The sequence below is a fragment of the Gopherus flavomarginatus genome, chromosome 14 (genome assembly GCF_025201925.1).
Source record: "Gopherus flavomarginatus isolate rGopFla2 chromosome 14, rGopFla2.mat.asm, whole genome shotgun sequence".
Classification (NCBI taxonomy): domain Eukaryota; kingdom Metazoa; phylum Chordata; order Testudines; family Testudinidae; genus Gopherus; species Gopherus flavomarginatus.
The window spans coordinates 36946607-36969240 of NC_066630.1; the positions used below are offsets into that span (position 1 = coordinate 36946607).

The 22634-nt window shown below is 48.0% G+C and overlaps 1 protein-coding gene across 2 annotated transcripts; it reads left to right on the plus strand.

The window, feature by feature from the left end:
- Positions 1–1765: 1765 nt before the first annotated feature.
- Positions 1766–19741, plus strand: LOC127034451 (C-C motif chemokine 17-like). 2 transcript variants are annotated; one of them, XM_050923323.1, is made up of 4 exons: positions 1766–1848; positions 17219–17357; positions 18692–18806; positions 19344–19741. In XM_050923323.1, exons 2-4 carry the CDS (start codon positions 17291–17293, stop codon positions 19462–19464), a joined length of 303 nt encoding a protein of 100 aa, XP_050779280.1. In that variant the 5' UTR covers positions 1766–1848; positions 17219–17290; the 3' UTR covers positions 19465–19741. The 2 variants fall into 2 exon arrangements, with proteins under 2 accessions (XP_050779280.1, XP_050779281.1); XM_050923324.1 differs by lacking the exon at positions 1766–1848 and having other exon boundaries at positions 17218–17357.
- The last annotated feature ends 2893 nt before the right edge of the window (positions 19742–22634 follow it).

A 22634-nucleotide genomic window follows, 5' to 3' on the forward strand; every position in this document is an offset into this window, starting at 1 on the left:
GCTGCCCCAGAGGGGCGTTTTCTTCTTTCACATGTTCCAACCTGGAAATCCACTAGCCCCTCAATCTCACTTGTCTAGCCAGGCTCTGCTCACTTCCCCGAACAGCACGGAGCTGCCTGCGGGGCCCAGGCCCCCACATTTTCAAGGAATTCAGAATAAATGCCCTGTGGATCGGGTTTCAATGAGGTGTTTCAATATTGCCAGTGTGTCTGACAGCAACTCCGCTTGCCAGGCACGGTCAACACTTCGGTGTGAAGGGTAGGGTGAGTGTGTGTCCCCCTATCCCGCCCGACGAGGACTCTATTCTTAAGCCACAAGGCTGTGGCAATAAGGAACCAGCTTTTGTACCGAGCCCATCACAATGGGCTGGCTGCCCCTGTAGAAGCAACCAGCCTCCTACCCTGGCCTGCATTCACTCTTGTGAGAAACCTGGGCCAGCTTCGGGGCAGCTGGGTTTATTCGGCTTGTTCTGGGAACACAGAGGGGACCTGCCCATATGCTATAGATTTCAGGGGTCCCCTAGCAGAATGTCCCAAGCTCTTACCTGACCTACTGTCCTTCCCTTGGCGTCTGGTGTGATTCTCACACTGCCCCCGTGAGCTGGATGGATGTCTGTGCATTCTCTTCTGGCGGCAGTGGAGGACATTGGGATACTTCCCTTTCTATAGGTTATCCCCAGTGCCTTAACATTTTGTTCTCTAGTTCCACTAAACAGCCTAGAATCACTCCTTTTTTCATGCCGATTTTGTCCTCCAGAGAAGAAAGCTCTCCTTCTCCCTCATGGTCCCACCTTGCCGTGACCTTCTTTGGGGAAAGGGTGATGAGCACAGAAGCTCAGTCTTCAGAGCTGCTCTGGAGCCATGAGAAATGTTGCTTCCCTGAAGGGCCGAGCATTCTTCTTCCACGGCACTTCCTGCCCCCACCAGCCCAGGGAGCCAAAGACAGAACCAAGCCCTGTCACATGGCAAGGCCAGAGAGAACCTCAGGTCCATGGAGACAGCCCTGTGACATGCTAGACTTCCCATCTGTGTCCTACAAATCCCTTGGGACATTGAGATGGGGCTGTCTGAGTAGACCAAAGCCCCAAACCTTGGTATCCTCACCCAGTCTCTGAGGGTTTGCAATCGGACAGGGCGGGGGTAAGTGGCTGGACAGGAGATGCAGCTGAGACCTTAAACTCTACTGGATTCAGCATGAAAGGCCAGAAGAAAGGAACAGCTACTCCGGGAAGGAATGAGACCAGATTCTGCCCATGGGGAACTGATCTCCTGTTTGGGACTCAGGATTTGGTTGTTGTTTGGGGAGGGAGTTTTACTGGGACAGAGAGACTTTGTTTTTCTGGTTTGGGAAAGGAAAGGAAAGGCGCACAAGGAGGAAGCCGACCTTGTGATGAGCCCCATAAGGATCACGTGTTGAAAGCTAGTGTCAGGTCATTGCACCCACTGTTCTGCCAGTGTCCCAGAACTGACCAGTGTGCTATTTGTCCCAATGGACCTCCTGTCCGAGTGGGAGCCTGAGAGAGAGAGGACACATGCAGAGCAGTTTGCATAATGAGCAGCTGAACCTGACCATGCATGTGTTTGCAAATTGCTAAGCTGTTGAGGTCTGGTTTCTGGGAACACAGCTTTGCATGCCACCGAAAATTGTCTGGGCCCTTTGTTCTTGCTCCTCAGAGCCTTTTCAGTTGTGTAATATCCTGGCTGGGCTCTGCCAGAGCTCGTCATCGTTTCCAACATGGCTTTAGATTTATGCATTCAAGCGCCATCTGCGTTCCTTCATGCTGGAGCGGGAAGCTTTGTGTGCTTTTCCCACCCACCACTTGCCAGTGGTGCCGGAAGGACTGTGAAGGTAAACCTATGGGGGAAGATAAGCACACAGTCAGAATTCCTTTAGCGTAGCAGGGGAGTAAAGCACTGCGAAGGATCTGAGGGGAGATATCACAGTAGAGGAACTCCACAGCCAACCCTGCCACGCTAGAGCACAGCTTTGAGCTGGGAAGCTGGCCGCAGGGGAGAGATGAGGAAGCAGGGAAACTCACTAAGGTCCCACAGGCCCAAGAAATCCCCAGAACTCTATACATTTGAAAGAAAGAGCAGGTTTGTGATGAGTGGAACTGCAGCCGGAGGGCTTCAGGAGGGACCTGGGTCAGTGTGGCCCGCAGTGGCTAAGGAATGCAAATCGAGTCCAGCCAAAGGGAGAGTGGGGTTCTAGGAGACTCTAGGTGGGTTGGGGAGAGGCAGAAAGCTGATTAAGAGAGAACTCAATAGGGGCCCAGTCACGCTAGGTGCTGAAGGCAGGACAGAGGCGTGAACCAGCGATGGCTGGGTTGTTGGGGGGTAATGCTAAGCAGGAGCATTGCTGAACATGCTGGGCTCTCATTGGTGGCGATAGGGGTGCAGGTTCCGACTACTTCTCAGGTTTGGGCCGCTGGACTCACTTTGTGGGTCTGGGAAAGAATCCCACAGCAGGGCACCACTGGCCAGGTGCAATGTGGGTGTTACACTTTCATCTGAAGCAGCACGTACTGGTCACTGCTGAAGGCAGGTCACTGGGCTAGATGGATTCCCTGGTCTGATCTGCAGGGGAAGTTCCTATGACCTTACTGGACCATAGGCCACCAGCGGAACATAAGAAAGGAGGGCGTGTGCTCCCTCATGCGATCCTGAGGTGCTCAGATAGGCTCATCTCTTCACAGCAGTGACACACACACAGTACACCACACATCAACAGGGGTCAGTAGCTCTTTTCGTTAGCCAAGCAGCTCATGCAAACAGAACAGCGCTCTCATTGTCCCCGGCCTGCCTCCTCTACCTCATAGACTCATAGACTTTAAGGTCAGAAGGGACCATTATGATCATCTAGTCTGACCTCCTGCACAATGCAGGCCACAGAATCTCACCCGTCCACTCCTGTAACAAACCCCTAACCTATGTCTGAGTTATTGAAGTCCTCAACTCATGGTTTAAAGACCTCAAGGTGCAGAGAATCCTCCAGCAAGTGACCTGTGCCCCATGCTGCAGAGGAAGGCGAAAAACCTCCAGGGCCTCTGCCAATCTTCCCTGGAGGAAAATTCCTTCCCGATCCCAAACATGGTGATCAGCTAAACCCTGAGCATGTGGGCAAGACTCACCAGCCAGCACCCAGGAAAGAATTCTCTGTAGTAACTCAGATCCCACCCCATCCAACATCCCATCACAGACCACTGCGCATATTTACCTGCTAATAATCAGTAATCCGACAGTCTCTAATGTGCATCGCAGCCCCCGCTTGCCCTGCTCCAGCACTAGCCCCAGTGTCAAGCTTCCTCTCTGGGGGAATCTTCCAGGCCAGCCACTATCTCCAGGGTCCCTGAGAAAGGACTGGGCCGACAGGCGGTTTAAATCCTCAGGTGGACGTGACCGAACACTACTATCGAGCCTGCACGCAAGCCTCCAGCAGAGATCCAAACCCAGGGGCAGCAAATCTTTTGTGACCATCTTGTAACATCAGGGCCAGCAAACTCTCCTGGGTCTCCAGGGTCTCCCTCCTAAGCCTGGATCCTCCCTCAGGTCATCGCTGTCCCCTTTGGACGTCATCCACATCCTTTGCGGGTGTGTGTGTGTGTCTCCGTTGCCGTGCGGGAGGCCGTAGTGATGCCAGGGCTGTCTTAGCCCTGTTCTTTGTTGTCATAAACAGATAAGTAAGAGTTAATAGAACAGAAGTAGTTGTTAATGGCTCCCAATCCTGCTGGAAAGGTATAACAAGTGGGGTTCCGCAGGGGTCTGTTTTGGGACCGGTTCTGTTCAATATCTTCATCAACGATTTAGATGTTGGCATAGAAAGTACGCTTATTAAGTTTGCGGACGATACCAAACTGGGAGGGATTGCAACGGCTTTGGAGGACAGGGTCAAAATTCAAAATGATCTGGACAAATTGGAGAAATGGTCTGAGGTAAACAGGATGAAGTTCAATAAAGATAAATGCAAAGTGCTCCACTTAGGAAGGAACAATCAGTTTCACACATACAGAATGGGAAGAGACTGTCTAGGAAAGAGTATGGCAGAAAGAGATCTAGGGGTCATAGTAGACCACAAGCTTAATATGAGTCAACAGTGTGATACTGTTGCAAAAAAAGCAAACATGATTCTGGGATGCATTAACAGGTGTGTTGTAAACAAGACACGAGAAGTCATTCTTCCGCTTTACTCTGCGCTGGTTAGGTCTCAACTGGAGTATTGTGTCCAGTTCTGGGCACCGCATTTCAAGAAAGATGTGGAGAAATTGGAGAGGGTCCAGAGAAGAGCAACAAGAATGATTAAAGGTCTTGAGAACATGACCTATGAAGGAAGGCTGAAACAATTGGGTTTGTTCAGTTTGGAAAAGAGAAGACTGAGAGGGGACATGATAGCAGTTTTCAGGTATCTAAAAGGGTGTCATCAGGAGGAGGGAGAAAACTTGTTCACTTTAGCCTCCAATGATAGAACAAGAAGCAATGGGCTTAAACTGCAGCAAGGGAGATTTAGGTTGGACATTAGGAAAAAGTTCCTAACGTCAGGGTAGTTAAACACTGGAATAGATTGCCTAGGGAAGTTGTGGAATCTCCATCTCTGGAGATATTTAAGAGTAGGTTAGATAAATGTCTATTAGGGATGGTCTAGACAGTATTTGGTTCTGCCATGAGGGCAGGGGACTGGACTCGATGACCTCTCGAGGTCCCTTCCAGTCCTAGAGTCTATGAGTCTATATCTCTTTTGCCTGTAAAGGGTTAACGAGATCAGTGAGCCTGGCTGTCACCTGACCAGAGGACCAATCAGGGGACAGGATACTTTCAAATCTTGAGGGAGGGAAGTTTTTGTGTGTGCTGTTAGATTTTGGTTGTTGTTCTCTCTGGGTTCTGAGAGTGACCAGACGTGCAACCAGGTTTCTCTCCAATCTCCCTAATACAGGTTCTTATAGATTCAAAATAGTAAGTACTAGGTGATAAGGCGAGTTAGGTTATGTTTGTTTTCTTTATTTGCAAATGTGTATTTGGCTGGAAGGAGTTCAAATTTGTATTTTACTAAAAGGATTTTAATTTGTACTTGTATACTTAGGCTGGGAGGGTATTCCCAGTGTCTATAGCTGAAAGACCCTGTAACATATTCCATCTTAAATTTACAAAGATAATTTTTACTGTTTTTCCTTCTTTAATTAAAAGCTTTTCTAGTTTAAGAACCTGATTGTTTTTTTATTCTGGTGAGACCCCAGGGGACTGGGTCTGGATCCACCGGGGAATTGGTGGGGAGAAAGGAGGGAAGGGGGAGAGAAAGGTTAATATTCTCTCTGTATTAGGATTACTTTCTCTCTCAGGGAGAGTCTGGGAGGGGGAGAGAGAAGGAGGAGGAAGGTGAATTTTCCTTTCTGTTTTGAGATTCAAGGAGTTTGAATCACAGTGATCTTCCAGGGTAACCCAGGGAGGGGAAGCCTGGGAGAGGCAACGGTGAGGGAAAGGTTTACTTTCCTTGTATTAAGACCCAGAGGGACTGGGTCTTGGGGGTCCCCAGGCAAAGTTTTTGGGGGACCAGAGTGTACCAGACACTGGAATTCCTGATTGGTCGCAGCGCTACATGTACTAAGCTGGTAATTGAGCTTAGAGGAATTCATGCTGGTACCCCATCTTTCGGACGCTAAGGTTCAGAGTGGGGAATTATACCATGACACTTGTCCATGTACCAGGACACACAAGTGTGTACTGTTAACCAAGGGATGGTCAATTAACTGCAATTTAGGCACTTATTGATTTTTCGCGCTAATTGCTTTGGTGACTGGAAATGGCTTTCCAATTAGCTGGAAGCCAGGCTGCCTTGCTGCATAATGCCTTATTCCTGGAGAAATGGCATCTCCTAGTGGCCATCTGGCAAACCGCACCTATACCCAGTTCTTCAGTACTAATCATCTAACCCAGGCTCAGCCTGGGTGTATGTGGTCTCAGGTCCAGCTACAATCTCTGGAGCGTCCCTAGGCATGTTGGGGTCAGTGCGGGATATGAAGGAGAGATTTGCGGGAGGGTTGGAACAAGGGCTTTACATCAGTTGTGGCTCTATTATTCAGAGGCCACCTGCGAGTAAGAGTGACCCCTGACATAAATTACAGCAGCCCCAGGTCTACTCTAACTGTGCCTGGCAGCTCTGGCTGCTATTCCAGCAGCAAGACATATTTTCACTTTTCTCCAGCCCCCACACTGTGGAGAAGTGGCATGAAGTTGCTATGTCAGTTCTACATTGCTCCAGCATTTGCCCTACTCCAGGCAAGAGTGGTTAAATTGGAGTGCTACAAAGGGGCTATAGTGGATCTGAGGAGAGGGCCCAGGGAGTTCCAGACATGAGAACCACTGTCAGAGAACTGGGGATCTGGGAGGAGTTGGAGCTCAGAGGGTTTGAGAAAGAAAAACTGATGCAGGGAGCAGGGGAAGGGATTCGATCCACCTGGGGTAGACTGACCTTCTCATAAACAAACTAGGGAAAATGCAACCTAGATGGAGCTACTATAAGGTGGGTGCAAAACTGGTTGGAAACCCGTTCCCAGAAAGTAGTTATCAATGGTTCACAGCCATGCTGGAAGGGCATAACGAGTGGGGTCCTGCAGGGATCGGTTCTGGGTCCAGTTCTGTTCAATATCTTCATCAGTGATTTAGATACTGGCATAGAGAGTACACTGATAAAATTTGCGGATGATACCAAACTGGGATGAGTTGCAAGTGCTTTGGAGGTTAGGATTAAAATTCAAAATGATCTAGAGAAACTGGAGAAGTGGTCTGAAGTAAATAGGATGAAATTCAATATGGACAAATGCAAAGTCCTCCACTTCGGAAGGAACAATCAGTTGCACACATACAAAATGGGAAATGACTGCCTAGGAAGAGCACTGCAAGAAAGGGATCTGGGGGGTCATAGTGAATCACAAGCTTAATCTCAGCCAACAGTGTAATACTGTTTCAAAAAAAGCAAACATCATTCTGAGATGTAGCAGGAGTGTTGTAATCAAGATACGAGAAGTAATTCTTCTGCTTTACTCCAAGCTGATTAGGCTTCAACTGGAGTATTTTTTCCAATTCTGGGTGCCACATTTCAGGAAAGATTTGGAGAAAGTCCAGAGAAGAGCAACAAAAATGATTAAAGGTCTAGAAAACATGACCTATGAGGGCAGATTGAAAAAACTGGATTTGTTTAGTCTAGACAAGAAAAGACTGAGAGGGGACATGATAACAGTTTTCAGGTACATAAATGATTGTTACAAGAACGGGGAAAAATAATTGTTCTTGACCTCTGAGGAGAGGACAAGAAGCAATGGGCTTAAATTGCAGCAAGAGCGGTTTAAGTTGGGCATTAGGAAAAACTTTCTGTTAGGTGGTTAAGCACTGGAATAAATTGCCTAAGGAGGTTGTGGAATCTCCATCACTGGAGGCTTTTAAGAACAGGTTAGACAAACAACTGTCAGGGATGGTCTAGATAATACTTAGTCCTGCCATGAGGCAGGGGACTGGGCTAGATGACCTCTCAAGGTCTCTTCCAGTCCTACGTTTCTATGAAGTGACAGAGGGAGGCAGCAGGAAATTCTGGGAAGGTTGGGGGAAGTATCAGGTGAGCGCCTAAACTCTCTTTTTTGGAGAGAGAGTTCTTCAGCTTGATATGTGTGTGTCGATTCTCTGCCTGGCCATATTGGGGGTAACTTACAGCGAGGAGATACAAGGTCCCTAGTGAGTGCGGGCAGCACACAGAGTATTGGGCAAAACACAGAGAGGGATGGATCGAAGAGCGAATGCTTGAACCAACTTCACTTTCAAATATAATTTCTCCTTCTTGGCCATCACTGCTGGATGCAAGACAGTCTGTTGTAGAGTTTCATGAACAATCTATATGCAAACACCAAGGCAAATTCTGCTCTCAGTTACCCAGGCAACTCCACATTAGCTTCGCTGGGGCTACACAGGTAGAAGCGAGAGCAGAACTCAGAGCAATGTATGCGATATCAAAGTAATGCTAAGGGATTTCTGAGCTGATTTACATGGACTCAATAGGGTTGCTCTGGATTTATATCTGTTTAAATGAGATCAGGTTCTGGCCCAAGAAATTTTCTTCCTCATACCAAGGAAAGGAGAACAGGCCGCCTAGACATAACAGTGAGTCAGAAACAGATGCTGTTCTAATCACTTAGCCCTGGGAAAGACCTCTTTTCCTTTCAGCAAGTCTGGTTAATCTCTGTAGAAAATCCCTTCTGTTGTTTACTTTCTCTGACCTTTGTCTATCTGGCCAGCCTTAGCCTGTGAGCATCTTGGGGCAGGAACCATCCCTTCGCGTGTGGCTTGAAAGCACCTTGATCACTGCTGCAAACAAAGGGCTAAGAACCATAGCAATGAATAGAAGCATGGCACTCTATGGACTGATACACTCCCAGCCAGACTCTGCCCCCTGTCCCAGCTCTGCATTCTCAGGAAGTTGACCCTTGTTTAAAATACATGGGGGTCAAATCTTTCAGCTTTTACTCTGATGAGACTCTCAGTGAATGCTGCTGACATCGGCAGGCATTTCCTAAGAGGGCTGCAAGTTTGAGACCTAATATTATGTAAGGCCAATAGCCTCAAAGGTATTTAGGCACTTAACTCCCACTGAAATCTATGGGAGTTAGGCACCTGAATAGCTCTGAGGATCCAGGCCTAAGGGCCTTCAGCTTGTAAGTACTCACTTTAAGAGTGTAATTTGTCCCCCGGAGTCAATGGGAGGGCTAATGGACTTAATTAGGCCTGTGCGGGGATACAAGACAGGGAATTCCTGGACGCATCAGCTGTACTGTAAAGCAGAAAAAAAATCACAACAAGGAAAGTAAAAGATTAAAGTGAGGGGTTTTCTCCGCACTAAATGGAAACCCTGAACGGTCTGACGCTGTTATTCAGGGGCATGTGAGGGGGGTGCTCACCTCTTGAGCGCCTCCTGCTGTTGTGTGGGGGACCAAAGTCTTTTCCCCACTCTTGGTGCCCCCTGTGGTTTATCGAGTTCAGCTGGCAGGTCTTCAGTGGCTCAACCCTCTGGCCAGGTCACTCAGTCAAAATGGCAAAAAGTCCGCCAAGAACTGTCTATCTGCCCTCATCAGGGTCTTCAGCTCTGGGCCCTTTAAACTCAGCCCTTCTCTCAGGTTTCCAGATGAGCCTTGTCCATTTCTCAGGGTTCACACCACATTATCGGTGGCCATGGGGGACCCCAGGCCCACCCACTACTCTGGGTTTGAACCCAGGGAGCCTATCTGCAGCTGCCCCATACCTCTCACTTCAATTCATTGCTGCTACTTCCCTGGGCCTCTTCCCAGCTGGCCCCTTTTTTGCCACCCCTGACTTTAGGGGTCAAGATCTCAGGGTCTCTTTCTCCCAGCTTAAGAAAAGCAGCTAGAGCCAAGCTCTGGTTGTCCCTTGAGCTCCTTGGGCCAGAGAGATGCTCCCTTCCTTATAAGCTCTGGTCCCAGCCAGGAACTGACCTGCAAAGGCCCTGCCCTGCCTTTTATCTGAGCCTGCTGGGCTCTGATTGGCTGCTTCCGTAAGGCCTCTCTAGGCAGGCCTGGAGAACTCACCTTCGCTGCTCCTTCCGGGGGGTAGGGGGGCGGGTATAGTAGGGCCCCGGGGCTTCCTGTAGGCAGCTACAAAAGCCTGGTAGACCTTGTCACAGGGCACGTGTTAACCGGGTGTTTGTTCCTAGAGAACACTCCAGCGTGGGAGGAAGATGGGGGTAAACTCCTGTAGCATCTCCCTGGGAAAAGGGACATTGGCCCAGAAACTCCAAGGTGTTCAGGCTCCGAACTGCCATTGCAACCAATGGGATCGAAGGGCTGCCTAAGCTAGCCAATGGGAGATGATGACAAGTGGGATGTGTGCTAAGTTCCATCCGTCTCATGGAGATCAGCACCTAAATCCAGCCTGCAGGGAGGCACCTGTGCTGGTGATTCCCAGCTGTGACCGCATCCTAACTCACGGATGGGGAATTGCAGTGATCTTCTAAGCACCTAAATGGTAGGTGCTGTGACATCCAGGCCCTAGCCCATATTATCTTAAGAACAAAGGTTCTTCACGAGCTCCCATACATGTATTTTGTTGCCAGAAGGGTGACTGCTTGCTTCCCTGTGTTGGTTTCTGTGGACTGATTACTGAGCTGCAGGTGCAACGCTGTGAAACCGCAGTGCACAGGATATGATTCCGCAGTGTTGCCAACTCTTGCGATTTGATTGCCAATCTCATGATATTTTCCTAAAGGCCATTTTTATGGTTTTGTAAAATGTCATGGTTTGCAAGCCACGCTCATGGTTTTTGAACTCATGGGGTTGACAACCCCTTTTTAAATAAGGATCAATAAGATCTTTCTGAACATACATGACTACACTTTGAGAGCCACAAAGTACAACAGCAGCAGTGGGGGACCCAGGTGAGTGCCCAGTGAGAAAGAAGACTGAGGGCAGACAGACAAAAGGAGGTGGACAGAGGGTGAAATTCAAAATGCAGAATACCAGCATAAGGCCCAGGTACCATTTAATTCCCCATGAGGCTTGGCAAATCACGTCATCGCTCTGTGCCTCAGTTTCCCATCTATACATTGGGATTAGGAGACTGACCTCTTTTGTAAAGCACAGTGAGATCTAGTAGGTCTTATCAGTACTTGAGCCAGGTCCTGGCTCTCCGTGGGGTTTAAACGCCCCATAGGCAGGGGTGAATTAAACTCAGACTTATTACTGAGAGAAGGGGAATGCTGGAGTAAAACCCAGGTAGAAGGGCGTGGAATGGTTAAGGCTCTGTCACCTGCATATTTTACGCTGGGCTTTTTCTGACCCTGTGCTGACCTGGCAGGCATCCTCCTAAGGAAGTGCCTAGAGATCTGTATCTGTTCCCTGCTTTGTTTCAGTCAGGATAGGGGATGAAGAACAATGGTCCTGTGTGCACATTCTCCCTGGCCTCTTCCTTTCCACACTGCATTTAAGAATCAAGCAGCTCTCACCAAGACAGAACACGTTTCCCTTGAATTCCCCCTTGCCTATTTGCAGAAGTAGGATGTTTCTTTTCCTCCCCCACCCCCCGGTGCATATACACTGCAGAATTCTCCAGAGGTCTGTTCAGATGAAAAGGAAACCTCAGCCACTGCAGGAACTTTCTGAAGCTTTTAGAGCAGAGATCGGCAACCTTTCAGAAATGGTGTGTCAAGTCTTCATTTATTCATTCTAATTTAAGGGTTTTCGTGCCAGTAATACATTTTAATGTTTTAAGAAGGTCTCTTTCTAGGAGTCTATAATATATAACTGAACTATTGCTGTATGTAAAGTAAATAAGGTTTTTAAAATATTTAAGACGCTTCATTTAAAATTAAACTAAAATGCAGAGCCCCCCGGACCAGTGGCCAGGACCTAGGCAGTGTGAGTGCCACTGAAAATCAGCTTGTGTGCTGCCTTTGGCACACGTGCCATAGGTTGCCTACCCCTGTTCTAGAGGTTAAAGGTTGCAAATCAACTCTCAACTCCTGCCCTCTCCCCCCCTCCAAACACCCCCACAATGAAAAATCTGTACATGCTTGTGCAACCCAAGGAGAACAATGCTTATCCAGAGCTGCCAAGTTGCCTAACTGCATGGCAATGCTACAGCAGGAGCATCTTGGGAATGTGCTGGTGGCGGGCAGGGAAAGTGGGGCCTGCTTCTGAGGGTCAATGGGCCAGATTCTCAGCTAGTATAAACTGAGGTAGCTCTGTGGGCGTGAAGGGAGCTACACAGATTTACACCAGCAGACGATCCGGCCCAGGGTGACCTGGTTATTCCCCACGTCATCTCACACCTCCCGTTCTACAGCCAAATAGCCCCTGCCTCAATCTGTCCTGGGTTGATGGACATTCTTGCTGTCCATGTGTCTGAGGCAGGTGTCAGTTCTCACATCATGGACCTTTCCATAGCACTCAGGAGGGTCTGTCACAATGTGGCCAGAGGGAGGCAGGCTTGGGTCCAAGGAATCTCATGAACACCATTTGAATTGTTCCTTGAAGGCCAGAGGTAGAGAAGGGAACCTGCACCTCAACACTAGACCCATCCTGGGCTGAGTCCCGAAAGGCTCAGTTCTCTCCGTGATGCTATTCAGTATTTCCACAAGACTCCAGAGCTCAGTTACCCGCACGATGCCGATGCTACACAACTCTATTGTGCTTCACAATCTAAGGTGACACCTGAGGCGTCTGGCCAGCGCAGCAACTGACCGATAGCCACACTAGGGGAGGAAGAGCTGCTAAAATCAAACAGAGATTGTGCTTGTGGGCCAAAGGAGGCATTTCAAAAGTGCTGCAGCATGCAGGGTGACCACTGCTCTAGGATGTGTCCCCACAAACCCTACAATCAGCTCACCATCGAGGAGTTCCTCTGCACCCCTCACAGAGGCGGAGTGCTTAGAGGGTCCAGTTCTATAACAAAGTGTTGCACCATCTCTGGGTGGCTAGGGGAGTGCATCCCATCCTGGCGAGAAGACCCGGTCTTCATCCTTTCCTCACTTCCTGTAGAATTGAGGGCCAAGTGTAGGGTCTCTGGCCCAGAGCTTCGAAGTTTTTTGGATTCCTAACAATATCTTTGAGGATCTAGGCTGCTGTCCTCATTTCCAAAGCTCTGCTTGGCTTGGGCCCAAGACACCTGCAGGAACTCCTGATGCTGAGACCCTGATCACCCCCACAAGTCCTCTCTTGAGGCTCAGTGGAGCTGCCCACAGTAAGAGTGGTGGTCGGGTGTGCAGTCCATGTGCAAAGCACAGATCGGCAGCCTGGCCTTCTCACATACCCGCACACAGTACACCAGCTAAATCAACATCACTAACTAATTATAAACATGTGCACAGTCTTTCCCCTTGTCGCAGGATGGTGCAGAGAGGCGCCCCCTTGCAAAGATATTAGTCACTATGTTTGTGTGTTCAGATACCATAGTGATGGGCACAGTAATGCAGCAATTTTGGTTCCCCTTATTCAGGGGGCACTTGAGGATCCTAGTCCCTGAGTGTGTCCACTGCAGCAGAGGATACAGCTCCCTTACGAAACTCATCACATTGACCTATAGTCAGCAAGTCCCACTCTCTGCACCTGTGGGTCACATGGGAAATTAGGCATTCCCCTAGCAGAACAAACCAGTGATCTCACTGCTCTGGTGTCTCATCTTTATTACTGGCTGGTCAAGATCTCTTCCCAAAGTCAAATGGATGCTTCCTTCGTCATCTTAGATAAAAAAAGAGAGATCGATAGGGAGCAATACCTTGGGGGTTTTTTTTGGCCCTCTTCTTCACCACATTTGACAAGTGATTGACCATCATCTCTGATGACACCCGGCTAGAAGCATCAGCTTGTCCTTTGTCTTTGAGAAACAGGCTTGTTCACTTCCCACACTTGTCTAGTAACCACATTTCAGTCATGATTTCAGCTTCTGTTCATAACTTTACACACAATGGTGCTACACACATTTCACTATGATATCACTGAGCAGCAAGTTCTTCGTTTTCAAATGACACCTCACAAGCCAAGTTCCCTCTAGGCTGCATGGCCGCGCAGCCACCCATTTAGCGCCGCAGTCCTGGAGCTGCCACAGCTGGAGTAGAGGCACCTACTCTCCCAGACCAGGTGCTGCTGCAGGGAGAGAGAGCTGGGGGAAGTCCTCTCTCCCTGCCGTAGCCCCGGAGCCCCACCCCAGAGCCTGCACCCCCAGCCGGAGCCCTCACACCCCTGCACCGCAACCCTCTCCCCTAGCCCTCAGCCCCCTCTCCCACTCCAAACCCTGAGCCCCACCCCTACCACATGAATTTTGTTATGTGCACCGATATAAAGGTGATATGTCACACCGCCTTCATATTGGTGCACATAGAATCATAGAATCATAGGACTGGAAGGGACTTCGAGAGGTCATCTATTCTAGACTCCTGCCTCATGGCAGGACTAAGTATTAACTAGACCATCCCTGACAGGTGTTTGTCCACCTGCTCTTAAAAATCCCCAATGATGGAGATTCCACAACCTCCCTAGTTAATTTATTCCAGTGCTTAACCATCCTGACAATTAGGAAGTTTTTCCTAATGTCCAACCTAAACCTCCCTTGCTGTAATTTAAGCCCATTGCTTCTTGTCCTATCCTCATAGGTTAAGAAGAAAAATTTTTCTCCCTTCTCCTTGTAACAACCTTTTATGCACTTGAAATCTGTTATCAAGTCCCTCTCAGTCTTCTCTCCTGTAGACTAAATAAACCCAGTATTTTCAATCCTCCCTTATAGGTCATGTTTTCTAGACCTTTAATATATTTTGTTGCTCTTCTCTGGACTTTCTCCAATTTGTTCACATCTTTCCTGAAATGTGGTACCAAGGACAGCTGTAGCCACTGACAGGACAAGGAGTTGTGAATCATTGTCATCAGACACTGGCCATTGTCTTTGATACATGGGTCTTGAATTAGCTGTTCCTCCTCATTGCCTGCACAGACCTTCCTGGTTTTCCAGGTGAAGAGAGGGAGATGGAAAATTGAGCATCGGTGTTGGACGGTTAGGTCTGAAACAGTCAAACAGATACATAAATGACTTCTCCAAGCTTATGCAGAGGCTGTACTGCAGGCTAAGAGATCACTCACCTCCATCTTGGTCGGCCCTACCAAAACATGCCTTAAAGAGCTGCTGAAAGTGGCCAACTTGTTGTGTAGAATATAATTATAGGAGGTGAATTTGCTTGAGTTGAAACTATTAATTTAGGAATCAAATCCTCCTTTTTAATTTTATATGATCTGATCAATAGGGGTAGCAGTTTGATTCTTCTTGGGAGCAATGGTTGTGCTGATCCTGAATGACACGAATATATCAGAGGGGTAGCCGTGTTAGTCTGTATCCACAAAAACAACGAGAAGTCCAGTGGCACCTTAAAGACTAACAGATTTATTTGGGAGAAGAAGAAGAATTCAACAAGAAGAATAATTCTGCGTGGACTCCTCTTGATGGTCAAAATGACAGACTGGACTGCTACGTAGAGTGCTTCCGCAGACGTGCACAGGCTGAAATTGTGAACAAACAGCATCACATGCCCCATAACCTCAGCTGTGTAGAACGCAATGCCATCCACAGCCTCAGAAATAACTCTGACATTATAATCAAAGGCGCTGACAAAGGAGGTGCTGTAGTCATCATGAACAGGTCTGATTATGAACAGGAGGCTGCCAGGCAACTCTCCAACACCACATTCTACAGGACAATATCCTCCAATCCCACTGAGGAATATCAAAAGAAACTATACCATCAACAAACTCCCTGCTACAGCATGAGAATAAATCTACACAGACACCACTTCAGAGCCCCGACCAGGGGTATTCTATCTGCTACTCAAGATCCATAAACCTGGAAACCCTGGACGCCCCATCATCTCAGACATTGGCACTCTTACAGCAAGATTATCTGGCTATTTGGACTCTCTTCTCAGACCCTAAGATACCAGCACTCCTAGCTGTCTTCAAGACACCATTAACTTCCTGAGGAAACTACAATCCATTGGTGATCTTCCTGAAAACACCATCCTGGCCATCATGGATGCAGAAGCTCTTTATACCAATATTCCACATGAAGATGGACTACAAGCTGTCAGGAACAGTATCCCTGATGAGGCCAAGGCATTCCTGGTGGCTGAGCTTTGTAACTTTGTCCTCACCTGCAACCATTTCAGATTTGGGACAATTTATACCTTCAAGTCAGCGACACTTCAATGAGTACCTGCATGGCCCCACAGTATGCCAACAGTTTCATGGCTGACTTGGAACAACGTTTCCTCAGCTCGCATCCGCTAGTGTGCCTCCTCTACTTGCGCTACATTGATGACATCTTCATCATGTGAACCTATGGGAAGGAGGCCTTTGAAGAATTCCACTCCACCATCAAGATTTCAATAATTTCCACCCCACCAACAACCTTAGCCTGGACCAGTCCACACAAGAGATCCACTTTCTGGACACTACAGTGCAAATAAGTGATGGTCACATAAACACCACCCTATACCAGAAACCTACTGACCGTTATACTTACCTACATGCCTCCAGCTTCCATCCGGGACATATCACATAATCCATTGTCTACAGCCAAGCCCTAAGATACAACTGAATTTGCTCCAATCAATCACTCAGACAGAGACAAGATAGGTCTCTAGTGCAGACCTGGCCTCACTCTTAAACTCTTGTCCCAGCAACCACTGGGCTCCTTATAATATGTGGGATGGATTCTCACGACTGTTCTTTGACTTCCTAAATCCTGGTCTGGTATCGGGGGGTATAAACCCTGGGCATTGCAAGGGTCCTTCCATAAGAGAGATCATCTCACAGCCCACTCCCAACTCCTTGCTTCCCTGGCCTTCCCCACTGCAGTTTATGTCCTCTTCTAATTACCCGATGACCTACCACAAAGTGTTTTTTGGATCACTGTGATGTCCACTTGGTTCAGACTGTCGAGCCGCTAAGCCTAGCATCTGCAGTGACACAAGAGAGGACCCAAATTATACTTGCTGTTAGTCCTCATCCTCCAGGATATAAACTGATCATCAGCTGAGGGCAGGGAGACCAATTCCACCCACAATTAACAAGGATATCAAATGTGATCAGCCCTGTTGCTGGAGGCACGAGATACAGATTTTATCTTGAACCAAGTCTAATTAAGGTTTTAGCACTAGAAAGCATTTTATCTGTATTTCTCTTGTAACCAGTTCTGGCTTCAATGCCTTGTACTTGCACTCACTTCAAATTTCTCTCTTTGGAGTGAAATAAACTGGTTTTATTCTTTAATCAAAACTAATCCAGTGGCATGGTTAACTGGGCTGGGTGATAACTCCATTTAAAGAGGCAGACTGTTTGATATTATTTCAGATCTAAAATAGCTGACCTGTCCAAAAAAAGGCTGGGCAGTGCAGAATACATTTTTCTGTGTGGGAAATCCAGGACTGGGGGTCTGTGGAGGTCACCCTGCAAGAGGTAGCCAAATCTGGCAGAAGCCAGGCTATCAGACCACTAGCTAGTTTACTGAGAATGCAGAAGTGATGTGTTCTGCTTTCCAGGGCTGTTCTCAGAGTTTCCTTCCCCATAAGTTAAATCAGACACATTCTGTGGAATCTCTCCACACTTTCCGGGTTGGTTTTTCTCTGAACTCTGCTGACACGTGGCTTGTGAAGGCAGCACAGACAGAATAAATTGCCTACCTTTGCCTCCAAGATCTCACTTCACAGCTTCCTAGGGAAGAAAGGAACACTTCTACAGTAGAAGGAAACCCACTTCAAAGTCACCATGATCAGCCTGAGGACAGCTCTCCTGGCCGCCTTCCTCCTGGGGCTTTCTTGTCAATATGCAACAGGTGAGTAGGAAACTTGATACAGGAGCAGAGGCCAGATCCTCAGCTGGTGTGTGCAGGGGTAGTTCCATTGAAATCTGTGGAGCTATATCGATTTACATCAGGCAAGGTTCTAGCCCCAAGTGTCTGGAATTAGGGAGTTGGTGGCCCGCAGCAGAGGTTTTTGGAGGGTTCTGGAAACCACCTGAGAGAATAATAGTGGAGAAAAATAGACTAGACGTAATTCAGCCCTGAACTGAACAGGTCCAGCTCTCAGTGGAGTCAATGGAAATTGCAACTGCTTATGACAGGGCTGAATATAACACTAAAATTTCATTCCTTCCTCTTTTATTAATGAGACTTGCATGTAAATAGGATCTGTGTTTAACGGTTCATCTCCTCTTGCCACTAGTCCCTCATTTGATTGCCATAATCCTCTTGTGACCTTATGATCATTCCCAGGGCAAATAATTGTGACATGACAGACACAGGATTCTGACTTCATTTGGGGGTTACGTAGCAGCGGAGAACAAGCTTTTAGGAAACAAAAGATCTGTTTTCATGGAAGTGTCCTTAAGTACTAGAGAATAAAGGGAAGGAAAGCCAGAATAATACATTTCAGCAAATTTGTTTCTAATTACTGTAATGTACTGGCTACTGTGTATTTGTACCATTGTCCCCTACAGCATAGATTTAGTATTATTCAACTGTGTGTCATGTTTCCTATATGGCTAACAGTTAATGGAGAGTTCCCTTTAGTTTAAGTGTTTAAAGGCTGGGATTTTTTGAATCAGGAGAAGCTGACCCACATTTTACAAAGTGACAAGTTAGTTTGGGTACCTGAAGTTCTGGGTAGACAAAGGGAGACCTTTTCAAGGGCCTAATTTTCAGATGGGGGTGCTCAGCGCTTTCTGAAAAGCAGGCCTCTTGAAGGCATCTTAAGTTGTGCACCCAAAACTGGAGAAACCTGAAATCATTATCCCCTTTAGAGACTCATGGCCAGAGCTGAGCTCAAACCCAGTGTAGCTGTGAATGCATTGTAGCCATAGTGTGTCTCAGAATGACTCAGTAAAGTACCAGGTGGCCCAGGTGTGTTTTCATATGTAGCTTTGCCATCAACTTTAACGTTTTCTTTCAGATTCAGGTCTCCAATACAATAGCCAAAATGGACAGAGATTCTTAAACTTAACTGCATCTTAGCCTGGGAATTCCTGCTCCTGTGGAGACAATGTCAGCCACACTTTTCACAATTTTAATGTAGTTTTCCTGAAGTGACTAAAAGGGAGACCCTGAGAAATCCCAATACCAGTCTGTCCTAATGCAATGGCTTTGGGATTAACTAACTCTCTCTTTCACAGCCAAATCGCCTACTCCCGTGGAATGTTGCTTTGATTACGTGACTGGCGCCATTCAGCTTGCTAAACTGGTGGATTTCTACTGGACCCCCAGCGAGTGTCACTTACAAGCCATTGTGTAAGTAGAGACCATTCCCTCCAGGGCTGATTATCCTCCTACCCTGTTACGGTGCACCTCACTGGCAAGCCAGAGAAGGTGTCAGCCTGAGATGCCAGCTGTCACCTCAGATCACAGAGACCCCAGGGTCACATTAAGCTCTTGTATATGGGAGGTTTTCTTTATAAAGAGAGTAACACGGTGTAATCTCCAGAAGTGAGAAGTATCGTTAATCTTGCTGCAGGGTATTATTGAAACAAATTGCTCATGCTCTTGAGTCTTGCTAGGCCATCTAGATGAAAGGTATAGCACTTTTTAATAGTAATTTGTATTATAATCTCATCTAAATTCCCCAGTCTTGATCAGGGCCCTGATGTGCCAGGCGCTGTAGATATGTGTGCAAATTTTAGTCTCTGCTCCAAAGAGTTTACAATCTAAATCGACAAGACAGATAAGGGTGTGGGAAACTGATGCAAGGAAAGAGAAGGGCAAGATGTTTCCAAATTAAAATACAAAGGTGCCCCTTTTTAATGAGCTCTCTTGCTTTTCCATCTGCAGGTTGGAGACGGTTGCTGGCCGCAAGGTCTGTGCTGACCCCTCAAAGCTTTGGGTGAAGAGAGCAATCAGGGTCTTGCAGGCAAAGAGGAAACAAGCCCCACTTTCTGAGAACCACAGATAAATGCTCTACTCCAGAGCCAGGCCAGAAACTACTGCCTCCGGTTGTCTCTGAACATTTCCTGTCTTCATTCCACATACGTCATTGGACTGTTCTTGTTTCAGCACTGACAGACAGACAGCTCAGTCCTGAGAGAGTGAGTGAGCTCTGTGCACTTACAGACGGACACACTGTGCACTACAGCCAGCTACGTTGTGTTTCAGACTGTACGTGTCCACACAAGAACACCCACAAGCTGTAACAGACGCACATATAATAAAGCTTCATTGTGACACTGCTAGCATTTGTGATTGTTCATGCTCCTTACGTGTTGGCATTAACGGCTCGACAGGCTACACTTTGCTGATTCATTGAAAGAACCACAATCAGGAAGCCCCATTGTGAGGGTGGGGGGGGAAGTGGCTCCGTCCTGTTGACCTCCCAGCTCCGGCTGTAGGGGGCAGTGCTGCAGCTCATTGCACTCTTGCTCAGCAAATGAGGTCAGTAGAGGGGAGGCCAGGGGCTAGGAATTAAAAATAAAAAGCAGTTCCTCATGGCACGACATACATGTGCCCTGGGCAACTGGCTTCCGGCCAAAGAGGTGTTTGATCAGGGGAAGCTACAGATCAGTGAAATGCTGCCTGGCCTCCAGCTTCTCATCTCTGGCACCTACCTTCAAACTGCGTGACAAAGAGTTTAGCCCAGAGGTTCTCAAACTTTTGTACTGGTGACCCCTTTCACATAGCAACCTCTGAGTGCAACCCTCTTATTAATTAAAAACATGGTTTATATATTTAACACCTTTGAAAATGCTGGAGGCAGAGTCAGATTTGGGATGGAGGTGCCAGCTTGTGACCCCCCATGTAATAACCTTGCGATCCCAATGGGTCCCAACCTCCGGTTTGAGAAACCCGGTTTAGTCCAATCCTTCAACAGAGCCAGGGATCAGTATTCCCCATCTGTGACAGCTTCACTGCCATTGCTGGACCATTTATTTCTTATGGGTCCATCCTGCGTGTAGTCACAGGTTACCCCCCATGGGAGTTACTCCTCTGCACTCATTTTGCACCCCCACTATCTCTCTACTGTTTTCCCCCACACATAAGGAGCAGCTGCCATTTCTCCACAGGATCTGTCCACGGGATTAGGGAGCCAGCAAAGCAGGTGGAACCCCCAACAGTTTAAAGCAGAATGCCAGGTAGAGGTGCACTCCCACAGCTGTAAGGCAGCAGCACTAGCTTCCCTGTATAATCCATGGGTCTGGGGCGGAGCCATAAGCTTCTCTTAGTGTATTTCTGCGGCACGTGCCGAAAAGTTCATATCAACCCTACTGGCTGCTGGCGTAATTCAGTTAAAACACGACTGGTAGCAGGTAACTCCCCCCCACACCCTGGCCTCACACACACACACACACACACTTGGGGAAAGGAGATTTTTGACTGCTCCAGAACTCAACTGGGCAGTGGTAGCTTTGCTTGCACAGCATATACAGGTTACAGGCTGTCCCAGGTCACACAGCGGGTCAGAGGCAAAACCAGGACTAGACCCTAAATCCCCTGACTCCCAGGCCAATGTCCTATTCTTTGGGCCATGCTGCTGCCCTGTGGGCAAAGGCGGGAATTGAGCTATTCCAGGAAGTGCTTAAGAATGAGGACATGGCCCTGCCGCTGACCCTCTTCCCCTCAGCTCCCTGGAAAGAGCTCTGTCCATTAGTACCACATAGATAGAAACCTCACTCTCACCTCAGCTTCATGGCTAAACCCGTTCTCCCCCCACACCCCAGCTCCTATTTGCTCTCACAACTTCAGTACATCTAGAAAGGATTTGGAGTGACAAAATGCATATGGAAAAAGAGATTCCCCAAGCCCCATAAGCACAGCAAGCTCGCTGGGGTGTGTAGCATAGAGGGAGCGGCCCCTGATGGCCTCTCTGTGGGGAGGCAGGCAACCTGCACAAGGGAGCTGAATTGATAATGGAGGGGAAAGCAGCCCACACATGCCAGGAGTGCTACAGTCCAGCAAACAGAGATACATGAAAAGAAGAGTGAAGGGGGATTTGATAGCAGCCCTCAACTACCTGAAGGGGGTTCCAAAGAGGATGGAGCTCGGCTGGTCTCAGTGGTGGCAGATGACAGAACAAGGAGTAATGGTCTCAAGTTGCAGTGGGGAAGGTCTAGGTTGGATATTAGGAAATACTATTTCACTAGGAGGGTGGTGAAGCACTGGAATGGGTTCCCTAGGGATGTGGTGTAATCTCCTTCCTTAGAGGTTTTTAAGGCCTAGCTGGACAAAGCCCTGGCTGGGATGATTTAGCTGGAGTTGGTCCTGCTTTGAGCAGGGGGTTGGACTAGGTGACCTCTTGAGGTCCCTTCCAACTCTAATATTCTATGTATTAAAATCTCAGCATCGGTCTAGGGGTTGGAGCTTTATTCTCAGGCCCTAAGCGCTCTGAGTTGTTTATTAAGCCATTTGAAGACCATGGGCTGTATTCCGCTCTCAGGAACTGAGCTGTGCTTGAAGTACCTCACTTCATCCAAACTAGGCCCCAGGGCGGGTGTTGCATGGCAGAAGCATTCAGGGGTGTTGCAGGGGAGACCTTCTGTAAGTCACAGTGAGCAGGGCTGTGTTTGCATGTCACTCCCATTTTGCTTCCACTAATTTTGGCCTGTAGCAATCAGTCTGCCATTCCTGAGCCTCTGCCGCCCACATCAGGCCCTTCTAAGGTAGAGCAGCCCATTCTCATTCCTTGGGCCCCCGCATGCCGCCACCAGCCCCCTTCACATCTGTGACCCTCTGCCTCCCTCGTGTGTCCACTTCCCTCCACTGATGTAAAACTGCAGAACGACTTTCCAACTTCCTCCTGCAGCTCAAATCGAAGTCACTGCCCCTTGTCAAAGAGCTCTGTGCTGCTTGGCTTTGCATGTGACCATGCAGAGAAGACGCAGGAAATGCACATCTGCTGAGAACATGATTCCCCAGGGTCAATACACAGCAGGGAAGGGGACTGCCTCTCTTGTGTTTAGTTCACTTTCACCACTAACTTGCAGGCACCCTTTCTGCTTCAGCGGCCTCCCACTCACCACCTCTCCCCACAGATCTGCTTTATGACCAGGAGTGTTTATAGGCAGCTAGTTAAGCCCTGTTGACAAAGTGTATTTGAAACCGAGAAGCTACCTGATATTTAAGAATTCACAG

What these genes read in the sequence shown, in the direction of transcription:
- LOC127034451 (XM_050923323.1), top strand. Translation starts at nt 17,291, where the DNA reads ATGATCAGCCTGAGGACAGCTCTCCTGGCCGCCTTCCTCCTGGGGCTT. An exon ending in TTCTTGTCAATATGCAACAG is followed by an intron (nt 17,358 to 18,691) that starts GTGAGTAGGAAA and finishes TCTCTTTCACAG; the next exon opens with CCAAATCGCCTACTCCCGTG. An exon ending in TGTCACTTACAAGCCATTGT is followed by an intron (nt 18,807 to 19,343) that starts GTAAGTAGAGAC and finishes TTCCATCTGCAG; the next exon opens with GTTGGAGACGGTTGCTGGCC.